Genomic DNA, 26,442 nt, shown 5'->3' with positions numbered 1-26,442 from the left:
TGTTCATACCCTTGTTCCCTTATACCACAAGCAGCCACCCTCAGCCAGGCCTGAGGGGTGCTTACCATTGGTGATAAGACCCCCTTCCAGTCCCCAGAAGCGCCCTTGCTGTGGCAGTAGCTACCCCATCCTAGGGACCCTGCTTTGCTACATTTGAGGCACTGTGACAGTGCTCGGAGGGGCCGGGGACGTTCTTGTGCACCTCTGCCCCGCTTGTGCTCCCACTTGCTCACTACATGCTGGTGCCCAGCCAAATGCTTCTCAGCTCCTCCATTGTGCCCCCTAGGAGTGCACATGGCTGGCAGATGGGCTGCCCCACCACAAAGCTTGGTATCGGCTCAGAGCATGAAATGCACAAGTTGTTTTTCTATCTCCTGTCATGATCGTCCTCTGGGGATGCAGCGCCTGCTATTCTTTTGCGTCTGTTCTTCCTTGGCGGAAGAGACGGCTTCCCCCACCTTTGCCTTATCTTGCTCCACCATCTAGAATTCTCTAGCCCTTCCCCCACACAGTATGCAACAAGTCCTCGAGAATCTGCAGCAGAGCCAGAGAGCCTGGGGGTCCAAGTCTTTATGTAAGACTTCTGCTTTCTTCCCAGCCCTGTAGAGGAACTCTGGGGGTAATTTCCTAGGATTGGCTTTCACTGATTCTCCTTGAAAGACTTTTCTGAGTCCTGATCAACATGATCTGCTTTTTGCTGGCCTGGGAGAAATTGGCGTCTTTGGTTAAACAAGGAAAACGGACCGTGGAGGGAGCCTGTTAGGAGCTAATGTGGAACAGGGGGCAGAGAATGTGGGCTGTGGGTGAGGAGTCTTAAGTAGGAGTGAGAAAGTCTCAGATCACCGTAGGACTCGGGTCAAGGCTGTATCATGTTCTGGGAGGGACTGGAAGGCCCACATCATTTTTCCTGTTTTTGCCAAAGTGTTTAAAGTCTAGGTCACATCACTGTACTGTACATGGAAACATCTGAATCCCATTTGCTGTGGTTTAGTGAGTTTCTCTAGAGGTCAGAGTTTATACTTCTTGGTGTAAAGTTTCCAGCGAGGAGCTATCTGTGAAGGGGCTGAGGGTGGAAATCTGGATACCGTGGATTCCAAATCCTCACAGAGTTGAAAGCTGGGCCCTCTCACAGGTGGCATCTGAGCTGCCAGAGAGGGTTCACTTCAGTCCTCCGGTGTTCGGGAAGGCTGTCCTTCCCTTCAGCACCATGTGAGGGCGCTGTGCTTTAGATAAAGGAACCCCGCCAAGAGGCTGAGTTCAGCGTATGCCAGCCGCTGGTGCACCTCTAAGACTTGAGATTCTAAAATTCCTGCGTGAGCAGACGCCTCTGTTGTTTAGTCTGCTGTGTTCATCCTGTTCGTATGAGCTGGATGTCGGACGCTTCTTCCCAAGTACACTCTACTGAGGAAGGCTGGAGGCAGGCAGGAAGGAAGAGACAGTAGCGTGGTGACTTGGAGCGAGCCCCTTTGTTGCGGGGTAGCCCTGGAGACATGTTGGGAAAAGAGAGCAGCAGGATCTCAGGCTAACCACATTTGCATCGCACTCTAGCTTGCTTTGATTTTGGTGCTCACGTGCACTTGAGGCAGTTCAGGTGGGTGGCAATGTTGTGTTAGTCGCTGTCGACCCTGGTGGAAGCACTGAGAAGTGGGGATTGTGGTGTGTGTGGTGTGCTCGTCAGGACAGGATGCAACAAGGTGTGGGAGAGGAGCTATTGCAAGTAGGAGATTTAAAAAAAAATTTTTTTTAATGTTTATTATTTTGAGAGAGAGAGAGCTCGAACAAGGGAGGAGCAGAGAGAGACGGAGACAGAGAATCCGAAGCAGGCTCCAGGCTCTGAGCTGTCAGCACAGAGACTCACACGGGGCTCGAACTCACAAACCACGAGATAACCAACTCAGCCACCCAGGCACCCCTCAAGTAGGAGATTTTTGATGTCCACAGATGGGAGCATTCCATAGCTTCTTTGTATCTAAAGATCATGTAGAGCCCCAGGGCTGGCAAACGTTTTCTGTAACAGACCAAATCGTCAATATTTTAGGCCTTGTGGGCCATATGGTCTCTGTCACGGTTAAGTCCACAGTGTCCTTTTAGTGCAAACGCAGCCATAGACGGTAAATAAACAGATGGACGTGGCTGTATTCAATAAAACTTTATTCCGACTTTGAGTAGTAATTAAGTCCTGACGCATTAAACATCTCCCAAATGGCTTAGTGTGGAGTGTTTGGTGCACAGGTGGGGGAATGTTCTGTTCCCCTCTGCGTGGCTTCTGTGCTGTCTTCCGAGATGTTTGTTATCGGTTTAAGGGAAGGAGATGCATGATTAGAATAGATAATTGCTTGTTTATGGGGCATGAATCGCAAAGTTCGTGCTCCATTTTGCCCCTCCTTCTTTGGACTGTGGGCAGAGGCGTAGGCCCTGTGATGTTCTCCCTGTCTCTGTCTTATCTTGAGAAGCCATGCAGGCTGCGCTTCTTGGCTCTTCAAAGACCATAGGTACAAGTATTAATTGTTTTTTGTTTATGCTTCTTCATTTTATTTACATTTCAGGGAGTCCTTAGACATCACGTAAGTTTTTGGAAGGGTTTCTATAACCGTATGATTTCAAAGCAGTGAACTTTGGGCATGTGAGGAAGGTATTTCCACCCCCAGAGAGTTTATGTAAGTTTGGATCAGCTGCCTCCTGGGAATCAGACCAGCTCATAGAAGGCCAGCGGAATTGGAATCAGGTTAAACTTCACCCGAGCAGGCCGCCGAGATGGAACTTTAAGGGATAGAATGAGTGTCAGTCTTTGGAAAGGCTGTGTTCCTTGTCTGAAATGAGTGAATAAAGGGGAGGACACATGAGGACAGAGAGCAGGGGAGGCGCCTGCCAGCGGGTTTGGGCTGCTGAGTGGTGGCCTTTCTTCCTTAACGGATGTAAGCTCAGGGGAGTCCAGCCACCTGAATCTGTCCATCGCTTCTGGGCTGAGGCCGTGACCTGCCTGCAGCGTGCTGTGAGAGAAATATTGAGATCAGACAGGACATCCAGGAGCTCTGGGCTGTGGGACTTTAAGAAGCCATGCCCATTTTCCAGGCCACCCCAGAGGGACAGAGAGGTCAGGGATGTTCCTGCTTTCTTTGGAGTCACAGCCATACTCCACAGAACCCTTGCTTGGAGTCTCTTTCATCCTGGTTGGTCACTGGGGTTGACCTGATGGCCCAGCTCAACCTGGCTCTGGCTGGTCCGCTTGATCGCAGCGCAGGGGGCTGTTTTGGTAGCACATCATTTATGATCTCCGTGAGAGCGTTGCAAGAATGTTCTTCTCTGTTCCATGAGCTAGACAGATAAGAACAGAGTGGGGCTGTGGTCAGCCAGTCAGTGAGCAGGTGGCTCAGAAGAGTTGGGGACTCCATTCTCAAGAAAGCAGCCTGCGTTTGCGTGACTCCTCTGATGAAGGGGCAGGTGTGGGAGGTGGCTGCCTCTCCCTTTAGAGTTCTCAGACTCTATTTGGATTGATTATAAAATTGCCCAACTTTTTGATACAGCACCACTTGATTGCATACAGCCGAACAGGAATCCACCGTGGCAAGAGTATGGAGACCATTCGGAAGGGAGCAAATAGCACAGAATACAGTGTCCGACATCATCCTATTGGTACAGGTGTGGGGAGAGCACAGCGTCCTAAGTGATTCATCAGCTAAGATTACTGAAGAACTTATCACATACAGCATAAATGTATCTGGAAAATGCATACACATTTTTAAAGTGTTGTAAAAAGACAACAGTTGAGTGGCTGTTAGGGAAGGTAAGGAAAATAAGGGAAAAGATTGTGCAAAATTTGGGAGGCATGAAGGATTTGAAGGGAAGACGTTGAATCGGAGGATTCTGGGGCATTCCACCTCTTCCTCTGAAGAATGGTCATGTGACCTCATGGTGACTTTCTACGCTCACTGCTCAAGGGGATCACCTAGGCCGCATAACCCTCCCCAGTGTCCTACTGACGGCACGTAACTAGATTTCCCCATCTGAACTTTTGTTTAGTTGGCAACATCTTAAGAGAAAGAAGTGCAAGATGAGATGATAAACCAAAGAGGTCTTAGACTGATTGCATTCTTGGGGTTTATTTCCTGAGCTTTGAAATGCTACAGCTGCCTGGTTTGGGACGTGTGCAGCGGGGGATGTTTTTGTAGTCAGTACGTCGGAGGGAACCATGCAGAGTCACTGGCTATCCTTTCCCCCGGCACGCCTCTGCACACAGATGCACGGTCACGTTCTTGTTCTTTAGGAAATGAGGCTGCACGGCCGTTTGGGGCTGTGATCCTAAGTGAGCCACCTCCTCTGAACGTTCCCGTCTGCAGCCAAGATGACGGGTAAATAACATCAGCCTTGTGTGGCTGTTGATAGAATGAAGTAAGATCGAGTCTGTGAAATCATTTAGGGAGAGGGCCTGGCACATTAAGGCATAAAAAACAGGTTTCTTCTGTTGCCCTATGGGGCCCAGACTTTTCCAGTTATAAATCAACCAGTCAGTCAACACTGTTGCCTAAATGAACAGATCATTATCACACACCTGCCCTGTGTAGGACACTTTGCGGGGGCTCAGAGAGGAATACAAGGTGGGCCCTGTCTCAGAAGGCAGTCCAGGTACGCCCAGGAAGGAAGGTGTACTGGAGCCTGCATGGTGGCAGAAGGGTGGGGTGGGGTCTTCAGGGAGAAGTGGGATTGGAGCAAAGGGGGTGGGCTCAGGTTCTAAGAGGGTGGAGAGACCCCAAAGCCTCCAAAGCCAGGTTCTTCGCCAGATCAGGGGCCCATGAGGCAGCTGCGGAATGGGGGTGGGAGTGGTAATTTAAGGCGATGGTAAGAGATGAGCTGAACAGACAGGTGTGTGGCTTAGACCAGGCGGGGGCCCTGGGTACCAACCTAAGGCATTTGGAATTTATCCTAGAGCAGTGGTTCTCAGCTTTGAGCTGGAATCCACCTTCCCTGGAGGATTTGTTGCCCTGGTGGCTGGGCCCCACCACCAGCACTCCTGATCCAGCCTGTCTGGGTGGGCCCGAGAGCTTGAATTTCTAACATATTCCCAAGTGCCGTTGTTGGTTTGGGACCACATTTTGAGGATCACCGGCCTAGAAGCAATGGGGAGCATTTCTGGCTATTGACTGGGGTCCCTGGTGATAGCGTGGGGGGGGGGGGGCACTGGAGTTGGAGAGCATTCAGAGGCCCGAGGAGACAAGCTTAAGCCTTGAGTGGTGGAGATGGGAAGGAAGATGATGCAGGAGAGATTCTGAAGAAGAGCTGAGTCTTTGTGACCGACTCTAGGGATCAGAAAGAGGGAGAGCCTGGCAGTGACTGGCCCATGTTAAGGTGGGGGAAGCTGGCTTCAGAAGGAAGACCAAGAATCAGTTTAGGCACCTGGTGTTTGCAGAGGCAGCGGCTGGACTTTGAAAGGGGGCTCTGGAGGGCGCCTGGGTGGCGCAGTCGGTTAAGCGTCCGACTTCAGCCAGGTCACGATTTCGCGGTCCGTGAGTTCGAGCCCCGCGTCAGGCTCTGGGCTGATGGCTCGGAGCCTGGAGCCTGTTTCCGATTCTGTGTCTCCCTCTCTCTGCCCCTCCCCCGTTCATGCTCTGTCTCTCTCTGTCCCAAAAATAAATAAAAAACGTTGAAAAAAAAATTTAAAAAAAAAAAAAAAAAAGAAAGGGGGCTCTGGTTGGCATTCCAGGAGAGAGGCAGTGGGACTTGATGGGGGGTGGTTGGGGAGCCCCTCTTCCGCAGGAACTCCTCTGAGCCCCCCCCCCCCCCCCCCCAGAAAGTTGGAGGCAGGTACAGGCAGCCCTGAGGTCACAGGATTCTTTTTCCTTCTTGGAAGCAGACTTGCTCACACAAGAGGCAAACTAACAACCCCATTTGCTTCATACTCTCAAACCACCCACGCTAGCCCATCGATGGGGAGGCGGCAACCTAAGACCCACACCAACTAACCAAGGAGCCACAGCCTCCTGATGAAAGAGCTCAGAGGGCTCCCCAGGTACCAAAGTTCCAGTGGGGTCTTTATGGGACAGCAAGGTCTGCAGTCACGGGGCGTCCTCCCCTCAGACAGGTATGTGCTTTGGTTCTATAGCATCCATAGGACACACTTTTTGTTTTTGTTTTTGGGTTTTTTTTTGCATGATCTTAATTTTCTACGTGATGCTGAGAAGTTGTGCTGATGTTAGCAGATGATGAAAACCCGTGTGTCCTTCGTGCATTTTCCACGCTGCAAGGAGAGGCAGTTCTGCTTCAGAGGGTGGGGTGGAGTTCATGACACCTGATTTATAACGCTCTCCTAACACAGTGCAGAAACCCTTCAAAGAAAGCACCAGAACAAAGAGAATTGAGAAGGAGCCACTCTGAACTGTTATAATATCAGGTTATACCTGATGGCATTTTATTTGACACACATTTCTTTGGTGGGATACCACATCTTAGAAAACTTTAGATTTCTCTTTTAAGAACACCGTTTCATGGAGGGTCATTGTATCCTTTAAAACCACGCAGCCTCAGGGCTTCCAGTCCTATCTGCTACAGGCATTCCTTTACTGTGGTGCCTCTTCAGATGAAGTCTGCAGGCCTCTTTCATCAGGCTCATAACTGCTGTTTCCTTGGCCTTGGAGGAATATCCCTGTGTCTCACCTCTCAGCACAGATGGCGACCAGAGGGTTAATGCAAATCTAAGCAGCTCTGCCCAGTTTCTGGGGCCACAGGGCAGCAGTGGGCTAGAAGCCAGGGGGCAGAGCCCCACGGTCAGAGGAAGGTCCAGGTTCATGCAGGCAGTTTAAATCCGGGCTGCCTCCAGACAACTAAATCAAGTGCATCGCTGGCACCCATTTAAAAGCTAGCACAATGTGGGGTGGGGGAGGGGCACCTGGGTGGCTCAGTAGGTTAGGCATCTGACTTCAACTCAGGTTATGATCTCACGGTTTGTGGGTTCGAGCCCTGTATTGGGCTCTGTGCTGACAGCTCAGATTCTGGGTCTCCCTCTCTCTTCCCCTCCCCCTGCTCACATTCTGTCTCTCTCTCAAAAATAAAATAAAAACATAAAAAAAAAAAGCTAGCCCAATGGTTTTCAGCCCTGGCTATACTTTGAAATCTCCTGGCGAGCTCTGAATACCAGTGCTGGAACTCTACCCCCCGGGGATTCGGATTCAGTTGGCCTGGAGTGGGTGCTGGGCATCAGGAGTTTCCAAAGTTTGCCAAACAACTCCAATGTGTAGCCGGGGATGAGAATCACTGAATTAAGGAGACTACAGAAAGTTCATGCTGGTCCAGCCCATTTGATTCTGTTCCACTCCACTCACATTTTCTTGAGGAACTGTTAGGTGGCAGACACTGGAAAAATAAATGAGGGATAACTGTGATCCTGTCTCAGAGGAACAAACGATTAGGTTGTGACAAATGCCCCATAACACAGTGGGCAGTGGGCTGCAACACAGAGTGCCAGGGAGGAGGGAGGGCTTTGGGAGGAAGAAAGGAGGAAGTGGGAAGGTCAGGAGAAGATAAAGAGGGCTGACCAGTATTTGCCCTGGGCCTAGATTGTGTGTGAGTAGGGGCATAAGCGGCACTTTTCAGCAGAACGTTTTATCATTGGTAATGTGATGGCAGGATGAGCATTAAGAGACATTTCAGGGAGCCTAGTGACAGACTGTGAGCCTGGGGGAGGGGCAGGGCAATGTCCTTCCTTGTGCCCGGCTCCTTCCCTCCTGGGTGCTGGTCCAGGCCACATCTCTGCTTACAAGTCAGGTCCCAGGCGGGTAAGTAGCTGCCAGGGAGGATGCAGTCCCTCAGGCCACATAATCATCTTACCAGTGTTCCCATTTCCTCCCTTGAAGGGGTAGGAACCAGCACGTGGGCCCCTCCAAACAAGACCTGCTGAGGCAGAGCTGCAACGGGCTAGATTATGCTTGTGTGTATGTACCTGCAGGCTTCCTCACCAATGGGCCATGCTGTATTCTTGTATTGCATTAGAACTACCTGCTAGCTGCCTTTTTTTTTTTTTTAATTTATTTTGAGAGAGAGAGAGAGAGAGAGGGAGAAAGAGAATCCTAAGCAGGCTCCGTGCTGTCAGTGCAGAGCCCATTGTGGGCCTCAAACTCATAGACTGTGAGATCATGACCTGAGCTGAAATCAAGAGTCTGATGCTTAACTGAGCCACCTGGGCGCCCCTGCTAACTGGCCTTTTACACTAGCTTGTGAATGCAAACACTAGACTGGTCTGGAAACTGACCCTGAAAGTGCTAGTCTCAAGGGGGCCTGTGGCCTCCCAAAGCCAGAGCATTTCAGGAAGAGTCCAGGTTGAGCGCATCCTCCAGAGAGCACAGGGCTCCTTCCATGTGGGGCTCATCCCATGTGCTGGGCCATCCCTGCCAACTTTATTTCGACACATGGAAGTGTTCGCCACGGTCACGGAGGTGTGTGTTCTGCGCTGAGGCTTTCTTTAGTTGTAGCTGCAGTGGAGCCCTGCATACCCCCCCCAGCCACCTTCTGCATCTGCTTCAGTCTCCCCGAAGTATCTTCGTGAACAAATTCAAGTTTTAACTTCAAAGGAGAGGGAAGAAGGCCGTGCTTCCCTGCAGGTCACACAGTGCCACTTTAAGACAGTTTTATTTGGGCAGTAAAATCTCAGAGTTGTTCTTGGCAGAAGTTCTAATGAAATGGAAACCTTGAGATCTGTGTAGAGCTGTAAGTACGGTCTCCCCCTGTGTTTTGGGGGCTCAAAGTTGTAGGCGATCTTACTCGCAGATCTGATGTACTTGCAGAGAGGCTTGGTATCTAGGCATCCTTTCCAAACGTAAAGGAGTTCTACCATTTGGCTTGAGGGAGCTCTGTCCTTGAGACCAGAGGACTGGCTGGGAGGGAGAGCAATGCTTCTCAAAGCCTGGTCCCTGGCCTGGTGGGGTGAGTATCACGTGGGGACTACTTAGAAATGCACATTCTCAGGGCCTACCAAGACGTCCAGGTGATTTTCATGTGCAGCTGGAGTTTGAGAGCCCCTGGTTCAGTATGACTTGGCCTTTGGAGAATAGTGTAGGAGAGAGAGAAGAGATGATGCTCATTTCAGCCTAAGACTGATCTGCTTGATCTACTGAATCTGGTTAGCCAAGATGGTCTTGGGCATCCACTCAGAGGAGGCACCGGGCACTGTACAGACCAGTGTGCAAACACGGGTCCTTCTCCAGCCCTGACCCAGTCGGGTTCCTTGTGGGGGGTTTACCTTGCTTTATTGACACCTCAGAAGGGAAGATGATAGCTAGTATCCCAGGGAAGGAGCACAAACTGGTTTCGTGCCATCAGCGTTGGTTCCAAGGGATAGGAAAGTTCTCTGTACTATGTATATTTATTTTAGAATTAGTATTCACTCTGTTAAAGCAGCAAACTAAAAATCCTAGGTCTTAAATTTTCCTTTCAGTTTACAAATCACGTCCTATTTAGGGGCGCCTAGGTGGCTCAGTTGGTTAAATGTCCAACTCCTGATTTCGGGTCAGATTGTGATCTCATGGTTGGTGAGATTGAGCCCAGCGTTCGGCTCTGCACTGACAGCGTGGAGCCTGCTTGGGATATTCTCTCTCTCCCTCTCCCTCTCCCCTCCCTCCATCTCTCCCCCCCTCTTCCCCCATCTTTCTTTCTCTCCCCCGCCCCTCCCCTGGAGCCCATGTTCTCTCTCTTTCTCTCTCTCTCTCTCTCAAACATTAAAAAAAACAAAAACAAATCACATCCTATTTATAATCTAGCAAGTTTTCCAACGATTTTTGTTGAAGTATAATTAAGATACAGTTATTAGTTTCAGGTGTACAATATTCAATAATTCCGTACATTTCTCTGTGCTCATCTACATAAGTGTACTCTTAACCCCTTTTATCTAGGAAGGTTTTTGCAATCCTTTTCAAGGAAGCTTTAGATAAGATTTGCCCCCCCCCTTGTAAATTTGGCAATTAACAACTTTTAAACCTTTAAACCTGCATTGAGAAATTTAACATATTCAGTTTCCTTGTCAAGTTTTTTCATTGGCTGAGGAGCCCTTTGTAAATACTCAAGTGTCCAAACCTAATAAGCTAGTCCTATAAACATGGGAAGTCTCAAGTTGTCTTACACATTCTAATATTGCTTATAGACCTAATAAGACTTTAAAATCAAATCTAACTCGACTTTAAACTAGAATCACAAATCTAATTCATTGGACACTGTCAAGTTCTCTTTTTTTTAACATTTATTTATTTTTGAGACAGAGAGAGACAGAGCATGAATAGGGGAGGGGCAGAGAGAGAGGGAGACACAGAATCTGAAACAGGCTCCAGGCTCTGAGCTGTCAGCACAGAGCCCGACGCGGGGCTCGAACTCACGGACTGTGAGATCATGACCTGAGCCGAAGTCAGACGCTTAACCAACCAAGCCACCCAGGCGCCCCTGTCAAGTTCTCTTAAGGACTTCAAGTTCATTTATTTATTTATTTATTTATTTATTTATTTGTTTGTTTGTTTGTTTGTTTAGTTAGTTAGTTTTGAGAGTGAGAGAGACAGAGCCCAAGCAGGGAAGGGGCAAAGGGAGAAGGAGATGCAGAATTTGAAGCAGGCTCCAGGGCTCTGAGCTGTCAGCACAGAGCCTGATGCAGGGCTCAAAGTCACAAACCTCAAGATCATGACCTGAGCCAAAGTCAGATGCTTAACCAGCTGAGCCACCCAGGTGTCCCAAACACCGCAAGTTCTGAACAAAATGTACGAAACCCCTATCACAAAGCTATTCCTACCACAGGACTGACTCCCTTTTTTCTTTCTTTCTTTCTTTCTTTCTTTCTTTCTTTCTTTCTTTCTTTCTTTCTTTCTTTCTTTCTTTCTTTTCTTTTCTTTTCTTTTCTTTTCTTTCTTTCTTTTCTTTCTTTCATGTTTGTTTATTTGAGAGAGTACGCAAGTGGAGTAAGGGGCAGATAGAGGGACAGAGAGAATCCCAAGCAGACTCAGCACTGTCAGTGCAGAGCCCGATGTGGGGCTTGAACTCACGAACCGGGAGATCATGCCCTGAGCCGAAATCAAGAGTCGGATGCTTCACCAACTGAGCCACCCAGGCACCCCAGCCATCCTCTTTAATTCTAAATATCCCCGGGAATAAGCTGCAGTTTTTCCCATTAAGGATGTAACCGTCATTCATTCCCAACAGTTTTGGTATTGCTTCCTCAAGTGGGCTTTTGGAGGATGATTTAAGGAATAATTTTTAAAAGGAAGTTTCTTTTTATTAATAATAAAGTAATACATTTCTTTTGAAAGTGAACCTGGAAAGTGGGTGCTGTGGTATATATCTCTGCACCCCTGCACCGCCCCTCCCCAAACACAGCCACTGGGTGGGATGTTTCAAGTCACACAAAAGCTCGTTCTTGGGCTCGGCAAATCGGAGCAACCTGCAGAGCCAAAGCCCAGACGTGGGGACCAGGCCATAGCCAGGTGGCTTTGCTGCCCTCGGGTTGTTGGCGTCGTGGGTGTGTGTGAACGAGGCTGACTCATGTCCCGTTTCCCTCTTTCTGGGCAGATTGGCCTCATCCAGCTTGGGCAGGAGCAGGTGCTAATCCAGCCACTCAACAGCTCTCGGGGCCCACTCAGCGGACGAGAGCACCTGGTCAGGCGCAAATGGTCCTTGACACCCAGCCCCTCCACCGAGGCCCCGATACCTGGGCAGCTCTGCAAGGTTCTAACAGGTGAGTCTGGGAAACCTCGCGACTGACAGCACACACCATTCGGCACCGTTGCATGTCCCCAAATGCACTGAAATCATGTGAGCAAGAACTCACCTTTCCCGGTACTTTGAAGCTGTTTTGTTTGTTGCCCCTAAGGCCACTTCCTTTTCCTGTTTATGTGGATTGGTGTTAGCATTTCATGCATGATTCTAATAAGTAGCTTGGGGATGAGAACCCAGGGTTCTTGGTTTCTGTGCTTCTGTTTGAGCCACCTGTGGCTTATCAGGTGTTTAAGAATATGTCACAGTCACTGTGAAATTGACCCTGCTGTGTCACTGGCCATCTTCCTGTGACTGTCCCCTGATGAAGATGGATAAACTGCTTCTCACAGGTGGCACTTCCTCCTTGGAGGGCATGGGACCCCATGGCTGACATTTGGGAGTTGTGCTTTTGGCATTTAAAGACTTACCTGGATAAAGAAATATAGTGTCTTGGTTTGATATTCCAATGACCTTGGAAATATTTATTTATTTTTGAGAGAGACAGAGTGTGAGCAGGGGAGGGGCAGAGGGAGAGGGAGACACAGAATCCGAAGCAGGCTCCATGCTCTGAGCTGTCAGCAAAGAGCCCGATGCAGGGCTTGAACTCACAAATGTGAGATCATGACCTCAGCCGAAGTCGGATGCTTAACCGACTGAGCCACCCAGGTGCCCCTAAAAAATACTCTTTAATAGGAAGCAGGGGTTTGGGTAAGTTGGTTGGTTGTATGTTTCGGCTTGATGTTGGTGTGTTATTTTAAGCCACTTGACAGTCTCGGTGGAGCATTTTTAAAAAAATCTGCTTTCAAAGTAAATGACTGTTGGTCATTCCACATCTGAGTGCGCTTTCTGCTGCTAATGTGAATATATTGTTTTAGAGGCAGGGGGAATAGCAAAGGCAGTAGGACTCAGCACTGGCTGTCCATGGGCATCACCTGGGGAACTTTAACAGTCACTCAGGCCTGGGTCCTGCCCCCCCGGAGAGCTGCTTTAATTGGTCTCGGGCACAGCCTGGGCATCTGGTGATTTAAAACCTCCCCAGGCAGTTCTAATGTTCAGCTGGTGCTGAGAATCACTGTGCTAAGGAGTATTAGACGAGAGTAATAGCACCAGTGGGCCATCAGAAGTGGGTTTTTGCAGGTGAGAACCACCAGGCAGGGCCCCACAATGAAGTCCAAGGGCAAATACGTTTTATTCTCACTTTTGCCTCTATTCAAGTGGCTGATCTCATGGAATATTTGTCTCATTCCCCCCATTGACATCCTCTTTAGGGGCATGCATGATACCAAGGATTGCTGACCAAATGATACATCGTGCTCAGGTTTGGATTTTTGTCTCTGAGGCTGGCTACAAGGCGCCCTTTTTTTTTTTTCAACTTTTTTTTTTTTTATTTATTTTTGGGACAGAGAGAGACAGAGCATGAACGGGGAAGGGGCAGAGAGAGAGGGAGACACAGAATCAGAAACAGGCTCCAGGCTCCGAGCCATCAGCCCAGAGCCTGACGCGGGGCTCGAACTCACGGACCGCGAGATCGTGACCTGGCTGAAGTCGGACGCTTAACCGACTGCGCCACCCAGGCGCCCCCAAGGCGCCCTTTTGATAGAGTGTTTAGCCTGTAATGAAGGAAAGGAACAAAAACAGGGTGGGGAGGATGTGATATAGATGAAGTTAAACTAAGAGCAGCCTTGTGAGAAATTTCTGAATTTGCTTAAAAAAAATCCTCTCCCCTTCCCTGCCCCCACATCTCCCATCAGTGCGCTCTGCTGTGCCAGGCTCTGGCCTGGGTAGGTACACGGACACGGGAGAAAAGTGTGTATTTATTTCCCTTCTGGTCCTTCTTGCTTTGTGTGAAATACGCTGTAAATTTTGTTGCTGTATTGAGACAGACAGTGGGCCTTCTAATAAGTTTAGCTAATTAACAGTCAATTAGGCCCTATCTAGTGTGAATTAACTTTCTGGGAGTTCAGAAATTTAATTTAGAAATTGAGAAAATCAATTTACTGGGAAACCAGCAAGGTAACATTTTTGTTTTCCCGGACGTATGAATCAGATTAATCATCCAAGATTTCTGACGGGAACATATTCTCTAGGGATGAACATGGCTGTCAGATGTGGCATTGTGCCTTGTCTTGGATCTTGTGTTGCCCTGACTTTGGACCCAGACTGGGAGTAACCAGCTGGCTCTTGCAGGTGAGGAGTGTAGTGATTTTTCCTCCTCCATGAAACGCTCAATTTACCTGAGAGTTGAACTGTGGTAAGCCACCCTGTTCTCTCCAGGGATGGACTAGATGGACTAGCACAATGGAGGCTCCTGGGAGGACCCACTGCCTTCTTGTAGGTACCACTGAGGTTGCATTTCTTTCTGGCAGTCTTTGGGGCTCCCAGGGAGAGGACAGTCTTATCCTATCACCTTTATTGCTCCTTATTTTTAGGACCTTATAAACTGATCCATAAAGCATCACTCCAGGTTGGAACTTGGCATGAAAAATATGGAGTCTGTGGGCTTTTCTTTTCTTTCTTTTTTTTCATTTTTTTCTTTTTTGTCACAGCACAAGTTTTTGAAGGTTTTGGGGGCTATTCCCAACAACTAAATTGGCAGTTTGGATATTTTTAAATGTGTCTCAATTTCGACTTCAAAACTTTTTGTCTGTCTTCTATGCTTATTTTAATTTCTCCATTGGATTCTGTTTAGAATCTCCCCACTTAGCATTTTCATGGACTTTAGTAACAGTTTCAATCTCTGTCTTCTCCTCCATCACGGTAGATGTAACATGTTGATGGTTAAGGTAGATGGCAGAATGTTAAAACTCCTTTGCCACAAGGCACTGTCAGAATAGGAATCCTACAGTGTTTCAGTGGGCTCTTTATAACCCAGATATGCCATCTGACAATGGTACCTGCAAAGACATTGATATCTCTCTTTTTTTTTAATGTTTATTTATTTTGAGGAGAGAGACAGAGAGAGCAGGGGAAGGAAGGGGGGAGAGAGAGAGAAAGAGAGAGAGAATTCCAAGCAGACTCCATGCTGTCAGCACAGAGCCTGATGTGGGGCTAGAACTGTGAGATCATGACCTGATCTGAAATCAAGAGTCGGATGCTTAACCGACTGAGCCACCCAGGCGCTCTAGATGTCTGCTTTATAGTTCAAGTTCTGTTATGACTGTTTTAAAAGATCATTACAGTTATTTTGTAGTATTGTTTGGTTCATTTATATAGCATTATAAAGTTAACTTTAGTGAGTATTTAGAGGATGCCACAAGTCTTTAGAAATTGTGTATTGCTAATTTGTGCCATAATTTGCATAACAACTGTGTTTATAATCTGCAATAAATAATTGGTTGGGGCTTGTGCTTTGCATCCATTAAGATTCATTTGGTTGGAAATGACAGAAACCAAACTGGCTTAACCACCAACACCACCACTGCCCTGGGCTCTTGGAAGTGAGGAGCAGAGCAGGAGGTTGGACCTCAGGTAGGCTACACAGGTGGAGCTCCTCAGAAGTTGCTTCTCTCTCTGACAGCCTGTCCTCCGCCAGCTTCTCTTGTAGTGACAGAGAGGCAGCAGGGCTCAGGAGGTAAACTCTACTGTTGAGTCTGGAGATGAAGTGGGTTGATTCGGATTGCAACTTGGACGACTTCCAGCTCGTCACTGGTTCACATGTCTGGAGGCAGGACCAAAAGAGCTTCGGTCCCAGCCCCCACATCACCACGGAGGTATCATTCTGCTTTCTGTCCTCATCCCGGCTTCTCACGGGCCGCCATATCGGTAAAAATCTGGTGGACCAGAGGTCAGACCTCTACTCCAGGTCTGACCCGTCATTTCGGCTCACATGGTTGGTCAGAATTTGGCTGTTTTTTTCCCCCCACACTTCCGCAAGATCCTCTGTCTGATGCTTCTTAGCTCCTTATCTCATCTGTGGTCCAGGGATAAAAGTGGCTCATGGTCTTTACTTAGGAAGAGTTCCATTCCTCTGAAATTTGGTTCTACTCTAAATGTCATCAAGACCTCAGCTGCCCAAGTGGATAAAAATGAGGGGCACCTGGGTGGCTCAGTCCATTAAGCATCCGACTCTTGATATCAGCTCAGGTCATGATCTCATGGCTAGTGAGATCTCGAGAACTGTGAGATCGAGTCCTGCGTTGGTGTCTATGCTGATAGTGCAGAGACTGCTTGCGATTCCACCCCCACCCCTCTCTCACTCTCACTTTGCCCCTCCCCACTCACGCTCCTTCTCAAAGCAAATAAATAAACTTAAAATGACTTCATAGCTTATACAGTATTTTGTTGTTTCATGTTCTTCTACGTCTTAATTGGAAGAAGAACCCAACATAAATGGAATTAAAATGCTACTACTTTGAGTTTCTCCATCTTAATATTTTAAGTGTTTATTTACATATAAAAACATTAACTCCAAAACCAGACACTGATCGTTTAAGAATTATTCCAAAGGAAAGAAAGGAGAACATGCTAGAAGCCTGACTCTGTCTTTCTTGGATGTGACCCCAGGAGAGTCCCTTGATATCTCTGTGCCTCTGTTGTAATTTGTTAGGGCTGCCAGAACAAAGTGCCACAGGCTGGGTGACTTATACAATAGGCATTTATTTCCTTACAATTCTGGAGGCTAGAAGTCCAAGGTCAAGGTGTTCGTAGAGTTGGTTTCTTCAGAGGCCTCTTTCCTTGGCTTGTAGATGGCCACCTTCTTCCTGTGTCCTGACATGGTCTTCCCTCTGTGCGTGTCTGTGTCCTAATCTTCTGTTCTTATAAGGGCACTGATTATATTGGATTAGAGCCTATTGATGACATCATCTGCACTTAGTTACCTTTTTAAGACCTTCTCTTCAAACACTGTACTCTAAGTTGCTGAGAGTTCTAGTACACAATTCAGTCCGTAACCACCTCTGTGTTGTCCTCTGTAACATTGACATGATGATACCAGTGTTGTCTGCTTCTCAGGGTTATTGCTGAAGGGGAACACGCAGATGAGGAGTGATGTTAGACTTCCAGCTGCGCTGGTGGGGGGCATATTCTTGAGAACACTCACAAATGCCTAGAGGGTAGAAAACAAATTTAGAAGAAATTAGAAACAGGCTGTGTGAAGAGACCCTTTCTATAAGAATAGATGTCATAGTTGGCTGGTCATCTGTTCACATATTTTTCTTGATAAACAAATACTGAAGGAGCTGCAGAGCCTCAGACAAGGTAGAAAGGATTGAGCCACTCTGACCTTCAGTCCCATCAGCTAAGTAATGCCATCCACCTCTTAGTGGTTTTGTGAGTGTTACAGGAGATAATGCACTTGTCACTTAGCCACTAACAAATTTCCACTACTGTTGCAGCCACCGTGCTTGTAATTATTATTACTTGTACCCCCAGTCTTTATTGTCAGGGGACCACTTAATGCCCTTGGTTCTGTATAAAGTGGGAGATAAAGAGAAACCCTATAGGGCACTAAGCTAAGAGCCAAAAGCTTCCCTTGTTCTTCTTGAATCTGTCATTCTTGCCTCTTGAACAAATCCACAATGAAATCAAAGAATCTCAGTGTTTCTAGACCAGAAGTGACTCTTTGAGGTCATCTGCTTACATTTTTCCTCTTGTTTTTCATTTATTTAGCTATTAGATATTTGTTGACCCTCTAGACACTGGGTACACTGTGGTAAGCCTGACACAGCATGGTCCCTGCCTCCGGGGAGCTTATGTTTTGGTGGAGGAGATAGGGCAGAAGGAAACAAATGTAGTGGCTTTAAGTTATTTTTAGATCTGAAGTACTTATGACAGGCAAAACACACACACACAAAACCAGAAGTCCATGAACCCAGTATTCAGACTTAACCAATGTTAAGATCTGCCCTATCTGCTTCAGAACTTTTTTCTTTTTTGAGAGAAATTAACATTTATGGATATGACTGAGTATCTCCCCAGCCCCATCCCATATTGTCCCTCTAACTTACTCCTCAGAAGAAACCACCATCCCGAGGGATACATTCAAGACCCCCAGTGGACGCCTAAAATTGCAGATTGTACCAAACCCTGTACCTACTATGTTTTTTTCGTATATGTATGCACCTATGATAAAGTTTAATTTATAAATTAGGCATAGAAAGGGATTAACAGCAACCGTAATAAAATAAATGATTATGACAACAGGGGTGCCTGGGTGGCTCAGTCAGTTAAGTGCCCAACTCATGATTTTGACCCAGTCATGATCTCATGGGTTTGTGAGTTCGAACCCCCATATCAGGCTCTGTGCTGACAGTGTGGAGCCTGCTTGGGATTCTCTGTCTCCTGCTCTTTCTCCCCCACTCCTGCTCATGCTCTCTCTCTCTCAAAAATAAATAAATAAACATTAAAATAAAAACCAAAAAACTGTTATATGAGGCACCTGGGTGGCTCAGTCGGTTAAGCTTCAGACTTTGGCTCAGGTCATGATCTCATGGTTTGTGAGTTCAGGCGCTGTGCTGTGCTGACAGCTTGGAGCCTGGAGCCTGCTTCAGATTCTGTGTCACTCCCTTTCTCTCTGCCCCTTCCCTGTTTGTGCTGTGTCTCTCTTTCTCTCTCAAAAATAAATAAATAAATGAATGAATAAATGAAACATTAAAAAAAAACCCTGATAACAACATACTGTAATTAAGTTATGGGAATGCCTTTCTAGCATGTCCCCAGTTAGGTTCCTGTCACTTTGTTGCCCTGAACTCTATCCTTTGTGTCTTCAGGCCTGAGGACCACAGACCTCCTACTGGATTGATTATAAGCCACCCTTTATTTATTTATTAAAAAAAATTTTTTAAACGTTTATTTATTTTTGAGAGAGAGAGAGAGAGAGAGAGACAGAGTACAAGCAGGGGAGAGGCAGAGAGAGAGGGAGACACAGATCTGATGCAGGCTCCAGGCTCTGAGCTGTCAGCACAGAGCCTGACGCGGGCTCGAACTCACAAGCTGCGAGATCCTGACCTGAGCCAAAGTCAGACACTTAACTGACTGAGCCACCCGGGCGCCCTTATAAGCCACCCTTTAAAGCATGACTTTGTGGTATTCTTCAGCCCCCTGTGCTATTCTTTTCTTCCTAGCCTTGCCCACCCCCTATTCCAGAGTCTTCCTGCATTGGCTCACTTTCCAGCCCTCAGGTCATTGGGTTTTTATATTTTGTTCAAATTTATAATTGCTGTCTACAGGAAGGTTAGGTCTAGTAGAAGCTTGTTGGCAATATTATATTCCATATGATACTGATTCTTTAGCAGTGGTTGAGATTTGCATTGTGGTTTAGAGTATAGGCATTTTTTTGTTTTAATAAATGTTTTATGTGTAAATTAAAAAAACCGTGTATTCTTTAATTGCTGTGAACAGTGTTCTGTATATGTGTTCATTAGCTCTAACTGTTGTGATGTCAAATCATCCTGTCCTCATTATTTTTGGCTGGCTTGATGTATTCGTTTTACCAAGAGGTATGTTAAAAAGTCTCATAACTTTTGTGGTTTGGCCAATTTCACCTTTCAAATCTATCAATTTTTCACTTTATGTTATGAGGTGATAGTGTTTGACGTATTCAGGTGTAGGAGCCGTATTCCTGGTGAGTTATTCCTTTTACTATCATGTAATGGGCCATTTTGGTTTTTTTTATCCCTAGTAAAGCTTTTGGCATCCTAGCTATTTTTACATAATATTAATACTGTCAGAGTTTCTATTTTGGTCAATGTTTGCCTAATGTTTCCTTTTCCTTTTATTTTCAGGCTTTCTCCATAACGGTGGCTTATATATGTTTCTTAAAAGTATTATGTGTCCTAATTTTTTAAAAAAATGTCCAGTTTGAGAATATCTGTCTTTTCATTGGCAATGTTAGTGTTTTTACATTTGTGGTGTTACTGATTTATAATTAGGTTTATTTCCACCACCTTATATTTTGTTTTCGATTGACAATACTATGCTTTTTCTTTGCTTCTGTATCTTTTTGTTGTTTTTCTTTCTTTTGATTTCACCAGATATTCTCAATTCCCCCTTCTTTCTTCCATGGATGTGGAGTAGATTATAAACTTTCACATTATATATTTTTACAGTTAGAGTTACTTAGATTTATTTATATATTTGCCAATTTAATCAGTATTATTTCTTGCAACCTACTTTTCTGTGTCTAAGATCCTTCTGGAAATAACTCCTTTTTAAAAAAATTGTGTTTTACTTTTAGTTTTTTGGGGTATAGTTGACACGCAATGTTACATTAGTTTCAGGTGTACAACTTAGTGATTTGACAAGTTAATATGTTATGCCATGTTCTGTTAATGTCGCTATTACAGCATCATTGACCACATTCCTTATGCTGTGCCCTTGATTCCTGTGACTTGTTCCAGAACTGGAGGACTGTATCTCCCTCTCCCCTTTGCCCACTTTGCCTCACTTTCCACTCCCTCCCCTCTGGCAACCATCAGTTTGTTCTCTGTATTTATGGGTCTGTTTCTGCTTTTTTGTTTGTTTATTGTTTTTTAATCTTGGCGAGGGTTAAATTATTATCTTTGTTTTTCCTAAACTGCCCTGATTTCACCTACACTCTTGGTGATGATTTAGCTGAATATAGAACTCTAGGTTTAGCCTTAACTCTCATCAACACGTTGAAGATATTATTCCACTGTCTTCTGACTTCTGACTTCTGTTTTTGCTACAGAAGGTCTTCTGTCCATTCAAATTTAGATTCTGTGCAAGTAACCTGTCTTTTCTCTCTGCAGGTTAAATCATGTTATCTTTGTGTTTATAGTATATCTATGGCAGATTTTTTCCATATTTATCCCATTTGGGACCCACTGTGATTGTTGGATGTGAGAAATCATAGCTTCTGTCAGTTCTGAGAGAGGCCCAGCCTCCATCTTAGGGGCCTCTTCTCTGTGATCAGCTCATTCCCCTCCTGGAACTCCTACTCAGTAGATGTGCACCTTCCTGTTCGTTCCTCTGGTTTTGTTTTTTTAATTTTAAAAAAATGTTTATTTATTTTTGAGAGCGAGCACGAGCAGGGGAGGGGCAGAGAGAGAGGGAGACACAGAATCTGAAGCAACATCCAGGCTCTGAGCTGTCAGCACAGAGACCAACATGGGGCTTAAGCTCATGAGCTGTGAGATCATGACCTGAGCTGAAGTTGGATGCCTAACTAACTGAGCCACCCAGGAGCCCCATTTTTTTTTTAACCTATTAGGTCTCTTCTGTATTCTGGATTATTTCTTCTCATTGGTCTTCCAGTTCACCAGATTTCTGTTAAATAGGGTCTAATCTCCATTTAATCGAACCACTGAGTTTTCAGTTTTAGTGTTTAGAATCTAGACTTCTGGAAGTTACATTTTGACTCTTTTCCAGTTCTGCCTTATATTTTTCATAGTGCCCTGTTCTTTCATTATGATTTTACCCTTCCCTTTATCAGATTGGTAATTTTGTCCTAATTACTATTATTTTTTAATGTTTATTTTTGAGAGAGAGAGAGAGAGAGAAAGTGTGAGCAGGGGAGGGGCAGAGAGAGAGAGGGAGACACAGTATCCAAAGCAGGCTCCAGGCTCTGAGCTGTCAACACAGAGCCTGATGTGGAGATGGAACCCACGAACTGTAAGGTCATGACCTGAACCGAAGTCAGACGCTTAACAGACTAAGCCACCCAGGCATCCCTTACCATAAGTATTTGAAGTCTCTTTTGAATTATTCCACCTTCTGAATTTCTTGGGATGTTGATCTTGCTGTTTGTCATATTGGCCCACTCACACTTACGCTGGACCATTTTCTATGTGGATTCTAATTTTATACTGTGCTCAGTGTAGACATCTATGTACCCCACTGCCCCATCCTCTGCAGGTGTGCTCTATATGTTGGGTTATGGAAAAATCTCTACTGAGTAATTTTACATGCGCTTCTGTCAGATGCCCCAGGACATTTTCACCAGTCCCAATGTGATTTCTACTTTCACGTTTTTCCTTAGGAAAACCTTGAGAGTGACATGTATTTGTGTGTAGCACAGGCGGGGGCAGTTTGTATCCGAGACTCTACCTGACATTCCACTGGAATTCAGGGCTGTGTACGGAGACAAATTTCTCCCAATTTCCCTGTGCCTGTGGGTGCAGGTGTCCTGCCACTCCGGGGCCCCAGCCACATCTCTTTTTTTTTTTTTTTTTTCAACATTTATTTATTTTTGGGACAGAGAGAGACAGAGCATGAACGGGGGAGGGGCAGAGAGAGAGGGAGACACAGAATTGGAAACAGGCTCCAGGCTCTGAGCCATCAGCCCAGAGCCTGACGCGGGGCTCGAACTCACGGACCACGAGATCGTGACCTGGCTGAAGTCGGACGCCCAACCGACTGCGCCACCCAGGCGCCCCAGCCACATCTCTTATTTCACGGTAGCAAGTGTAACACTGGCCCCTCACCCTTAGGCCAATATTTGGGCCTGATGTCTGCTAGGTTCTCGTTAACTGTCCCAGGTATGAAATTTCCCAGCATCTCTGTGCCATCCTTGATGACAGGGACCCTTCAGAGGGGCCGTGGGGTGGCTGGGACCCACCCCCTGGGGGCTACAAGTGTGAGGTGCCTCCCTGCTGCTCAGAGAAGCCTCCCCTTTTGCTCTTGCTGCTTCGGCCCCTGCCCCTGGTCTCCAGGGCACTCCTTCCCCTACTGTTATTCATTTAGGGAGCTTAGGTTTCTGAAACTACAGCCTGGAATGGCAGCTATGCCCAGGCGGCTTCTGCTTTGGGCCCAACAGAATGCCCGTGGCAAAGGAACACAAAGGCTGCCTTATGACAGTAGCTTTAGAAAAAAACTGCATTAATACCTAGTAAATCAGCACACTGGAGTCACTCACTGCTTTTCATGGACCGAATAGAAGCGCTATCTCCTTGGTCAGTGTTGTTTGAAGAAGATCCTCTATGATTTTCATATTCTCTGGAACTTGAGTTTATTCCCTTGGGCCAAAAGGAGCTCCTGTAACGACCTGGCAGAGTGTTTCCTGGGCCACCTGTGGCATTTCTGATGTGTACCCACCACCTGCTCTGGAGGGATCTGGCACCCGTGTTAGGCTGGGCAAGGATCCGCCCTGGAAGGCCAGGGGGTCAGACAGACCCTCTGCCTCTGTTTAGGCTGGGGACCCACACCAACATCTCCTGGCTGCCTGATGCTCCTAGGGGGCACTTTGGAGATCACCAGATAAGTGTTTCTTGTACTTCAGAGCTTTCTTAGAAAAGCCCATGGGGCCCCTTTGGCATCTTGAGTGTTTAGTAATAATTGGTTTTGCATTTGCTCTTGTGTTCTGACTGAGTTCTCACAAGCTCGAGGGGCAATCTCCAATCCTGCCATTTGCTTTATGTGAACCATGTGTTCATCCGAATGCCTTTGATCTCATTTTTATTTCTTTTTAAGACAAATGACTGAAGAAGTCTTTTGGGTTTTTGTCGGGGCTGTTTGGGTAGCAGGAGGATGCTTGGTAATCACTTTGGAAAGAATAAAATTAAAACCCAGTAATATTGTTCTATAAAATCATCATCATCATTATACTATTATTATAATTATTGCCATTATTATTCCCTGAGGCTGTATAACTCTGTGGATTTGGAGCCTGTAAGATGCTGTAAAATGGACACTGCCCGTCCATGTGGCCTGGGAGTGAACGCAGCCAGGGGGATGGGGCCCAGCAGCTTTGGGCAGCATCTGATACTGCTTCCCTGTTAATTGCTCTTACTCCTATGCTTCCTCATCTGTAAAATAGAGGGTAATATTTTTCTCAGTATCTTCATTTCACCCGGGTGCTAGGAGTTAAATGAGCTAATGCCAATGGACTTTCATTGAGTAGAAAGTATTCTTAAAACATAAGGTGTCTTCTCTTTATGGAAAAGGTCCATAGAGTGGGTTCCCTAAAATCCAGGTGTCAGATGAGGGCTTGAGTACAGGTGGTTAGATTGAGAAAGGGAGGAGTCCCAGGAAGCAGGAGAGAGAGACCGGGAGGAGCAAAACTTCCATTGGAATCCAATGGAAAATCCAGTGGAAGGTGAGTTTGCCAAGGGGACTGCTGCAGGCAGCGGGGGCGTGGTTCCTACAGCAGCAACTCTGAAAAGTACATGGAAGCATCCAGAGTGATCTCAAGGATGCAGATGGGGCAGAGCTTGGATGTTACCCAGCACTTCTTGTCTCCCAGATTTCCAACTGCTCTTGTGTAGGCCAGGCAGGCTTCTTAGGTATAAGAGCCTGAAAAAAAGGAGAGGCCAGGGCCATATGCTTGAGGAGGGGCACTGTTGGCACAAGCTGACCATCACAGTGGTAGCAGAAATTGGGGTGACATGGGGTGCTGCAGGGAGGATACCAGAAGAGACCCTGCAGGTGTCCTGGCTGGGAGGCAGCATGTAGTGGGAGGGACCCCTAAGCATTTAAAAATGTTAATAGTTAAAGAAAGCTTGTTACCTTCTAAAAATTCCTATATGTTCAGTTAAAAAAATTCTTCCCACCGGAATAATCAGCTGACCTGTGGTATATTCTTCCCTTCCCTCCTCCATCCTTCCTTCTTTAAAAAATTCTGGTCATTCAGCAAAAGAAGCCCCGAGATCTCCAAAGGAGTGGACAGATCATTGCACACAAGGGCCTCCTGGAGGCTTGGTGAAGGCCAGCTGGGAGGGAAGGCCGTCTTGCCTGGGGGACTCACCCGTGCTCTTGCGGTCCCCTCTGGAGGCTCTGATTCTGGGCTGACCAATGGAGACTCAGGGAAAATGGGCAAGCCAGGCCTGGAGGCAGTGTCTGAATGAGTCTCCGTGTAAATATTCTTTTGCTTTTAAGCTTTCAGTGACTGTGTGGATATTTCCTACAAATTGGCTTGAACATATTTTATTCTTGGGTCTCTGCCTTAAAACTTGTAACAGGCCCTGTTATCCAAGGCAGGAATTTAATCGCTTGACCGATGTTTATTTGAGACTGTGTGTCTGGCCCAGTTGTGGGCGCTGGGCATCCTGTAGTAAACAAGAGACCTTATCTGGTCCCTGCCCTCATGGAGCCAACATTCCAGGAGATGATTGCGGACACTCGAATGGCAGACTGATGACCGGTCTCATTCTGGATGTGCTCTAGGGAAGTGGGCCCTCCGTCCTCACTTCACCCCTTCCTCCTGTGCTAACCTAGGGGTTTCAGACTGGAAGGATGTTCTCATTCCCAGTGGTTCTTGCTGGGCGGGGTAGAGGGAGAAAAGAAGGGAGTGAGAACCAAGCCACCAGACTGATGTTGTGACTTCACCAACATCAAATGAGGGGTGTCCAAACCAGGGCTGGGGGTTTGTTGAGTGGCACATTGCTCCTGAGATTGGAATCTGATACATGGGGGGAGGGGGGGAGTCATGCCTCCCGCACTACCTGCCCACCTGCTGACCTCTGGTATGGCCTTCCCAGCCTTCTTTTACTGTTCTCCGGTTTCCTTTTACCTCTGGGATCAGATGCGGTCAGTGGAACTAAAGTGTCCCCCTCAGAACCCAAGCCTAGTTCATTTTCTCAGTTGTATTTTCCCAGCATCATGGACACATTGCCGGCAAGGAATGCTCGCCCCTCGTCCGCTCTCCTGGCCTCCACATGCCAGCACTTGCCAGGGTGCACCTGTGCTCACTGCCACCCTTCCTTTTTCTCACTGCCTTGGGGTCCTTATCTGGTCCACCCTGCTCCACTACTCTCTTCCCAGACTGTGTCTTGAGCCCTTCGTCTTTCCTTTGATCCATCTACACGTCTCTGCTGACCGACTACTGTCACCACCTGCTCTCTGGAAGTTGGTGTTTCCCAGCCAAGTCCCTGTCTGACAATGCCCACTTGCACCGGCCTAGTTCCCAGTGTTCTGACTCCCTGTCTCCAGCCATCCAGACTGAAAATTGTTTGCTCTGCTATCCCTGCCCTCTTGTATTCCTCCATATTTTTGTTAGCTGCTTCTTTTGATATAGTTGCAAAGAGCGTTGGTGTACCCGTTACTCACAGTCACTGATCATTAACACTTTGTCTACTCGCTCTGTAGCTTGCTTTCTCTCTTTCTCTCTCTCACCCCCCTTCCTCTTGTCCTCCCTTGATCCCTCCCCCTCTTCCTTCCTGCCACCCTCCTCAGCACTCTCTCCCCTACACACACTTTTCCCCCCTGAACCACCTGAGGGTAATTTGCAGACATCGTTTCCTTTTACCTATAAATACTTCCATTTGTATCTTCAAACAACTCTTACTAACCATCGTATAGCTAGCAGACTTGGGATATGACCCATTGACACAATGCCATTATCTAAAGTACAATTTATATTTGACTTTTGTTGGGAGTCCCAATGAGGTCTTTAAGCCATGGTGTTTGGTGTTCTTTTCTTGCTCCAGAATCCAATCTAGAGTCACACGTGTTGTGTTTAGTTGTTCTGTCTTAGTCTCCTCCAGTCAGGGTCAGTTACTTAGTATTTGTCTCTCCTAATCTTCATGCTTCTTTCAAAAACAGGTTTTTGAAAGGTTTTTTTTTTTTGTTTGTTTGTTTGTTTTTGTTTTTGTTTTTGTTTTTTGTCAGAGGTCTCTAAATTTGGTCTTGTCTGTTGTTTCTTCATGATTGGGCACAGGTTATGCATTTTTGGCAGGAATACCACCAACGTGATATTGTGTTCTTCTCAGCGCATCTTATCAGGAGGCCCGTGCTGGCAGTTTATCCCGTTATTGGGATGTCAGCTTTTACTATTTAATTCAGGTTGTGTTTCTAGGTGAATCTGATGTAAGGTTTTGATCTTTACATATACAA

General features: G+C 46.6%; 1 protein-coding gene across 4 annotated transcripts in view; it reads left to right on the top strand.

The window, feature by feature from the left end:
- The window catches only part of ADAMTS17 (ADAM metallopeptidase with thrombospondin type 1 motif 17), a 346,524-nt gene that overhangs the window by 1,693 nt on the left and 318,389 nt on the right, over positions 1-26,442 (top strand). For all 4 annotated transcript variants that reach the window (XM_058736751.1, XM_058736749.1, XM_058736750.1 and 1 more), the window contains exon 3: positions 11,530-11,695. In XM_058736751.1, the coding sequence (XP_058592734.1) occupies positions 11,530-11,695 (166 nt within the window). The remainder of the gene's footprint in view (positions 1-11,529; positions 11,696-26,442) is intronic.

The sequence above is a fragment of the Neofelis nebulosa genome, chromosome 7 (assembly GCF_028018385.1).
Source record: "Neofelis nebulosa isolate mNeoNeb1 chromosome 7, mNeoNeb1.pri, whole genome shotgun sequence".
Classification (NCBI taxonomy): domain Eukaryota; kingdom Metazoa; phylum Chordata; class Mammalia; order Carnivora; family Felidae; genus Neofelis; species Neofelis nebulosa.
This window is presented reverse-complemented; position numbering and strand designations above follow the sequence as displayed.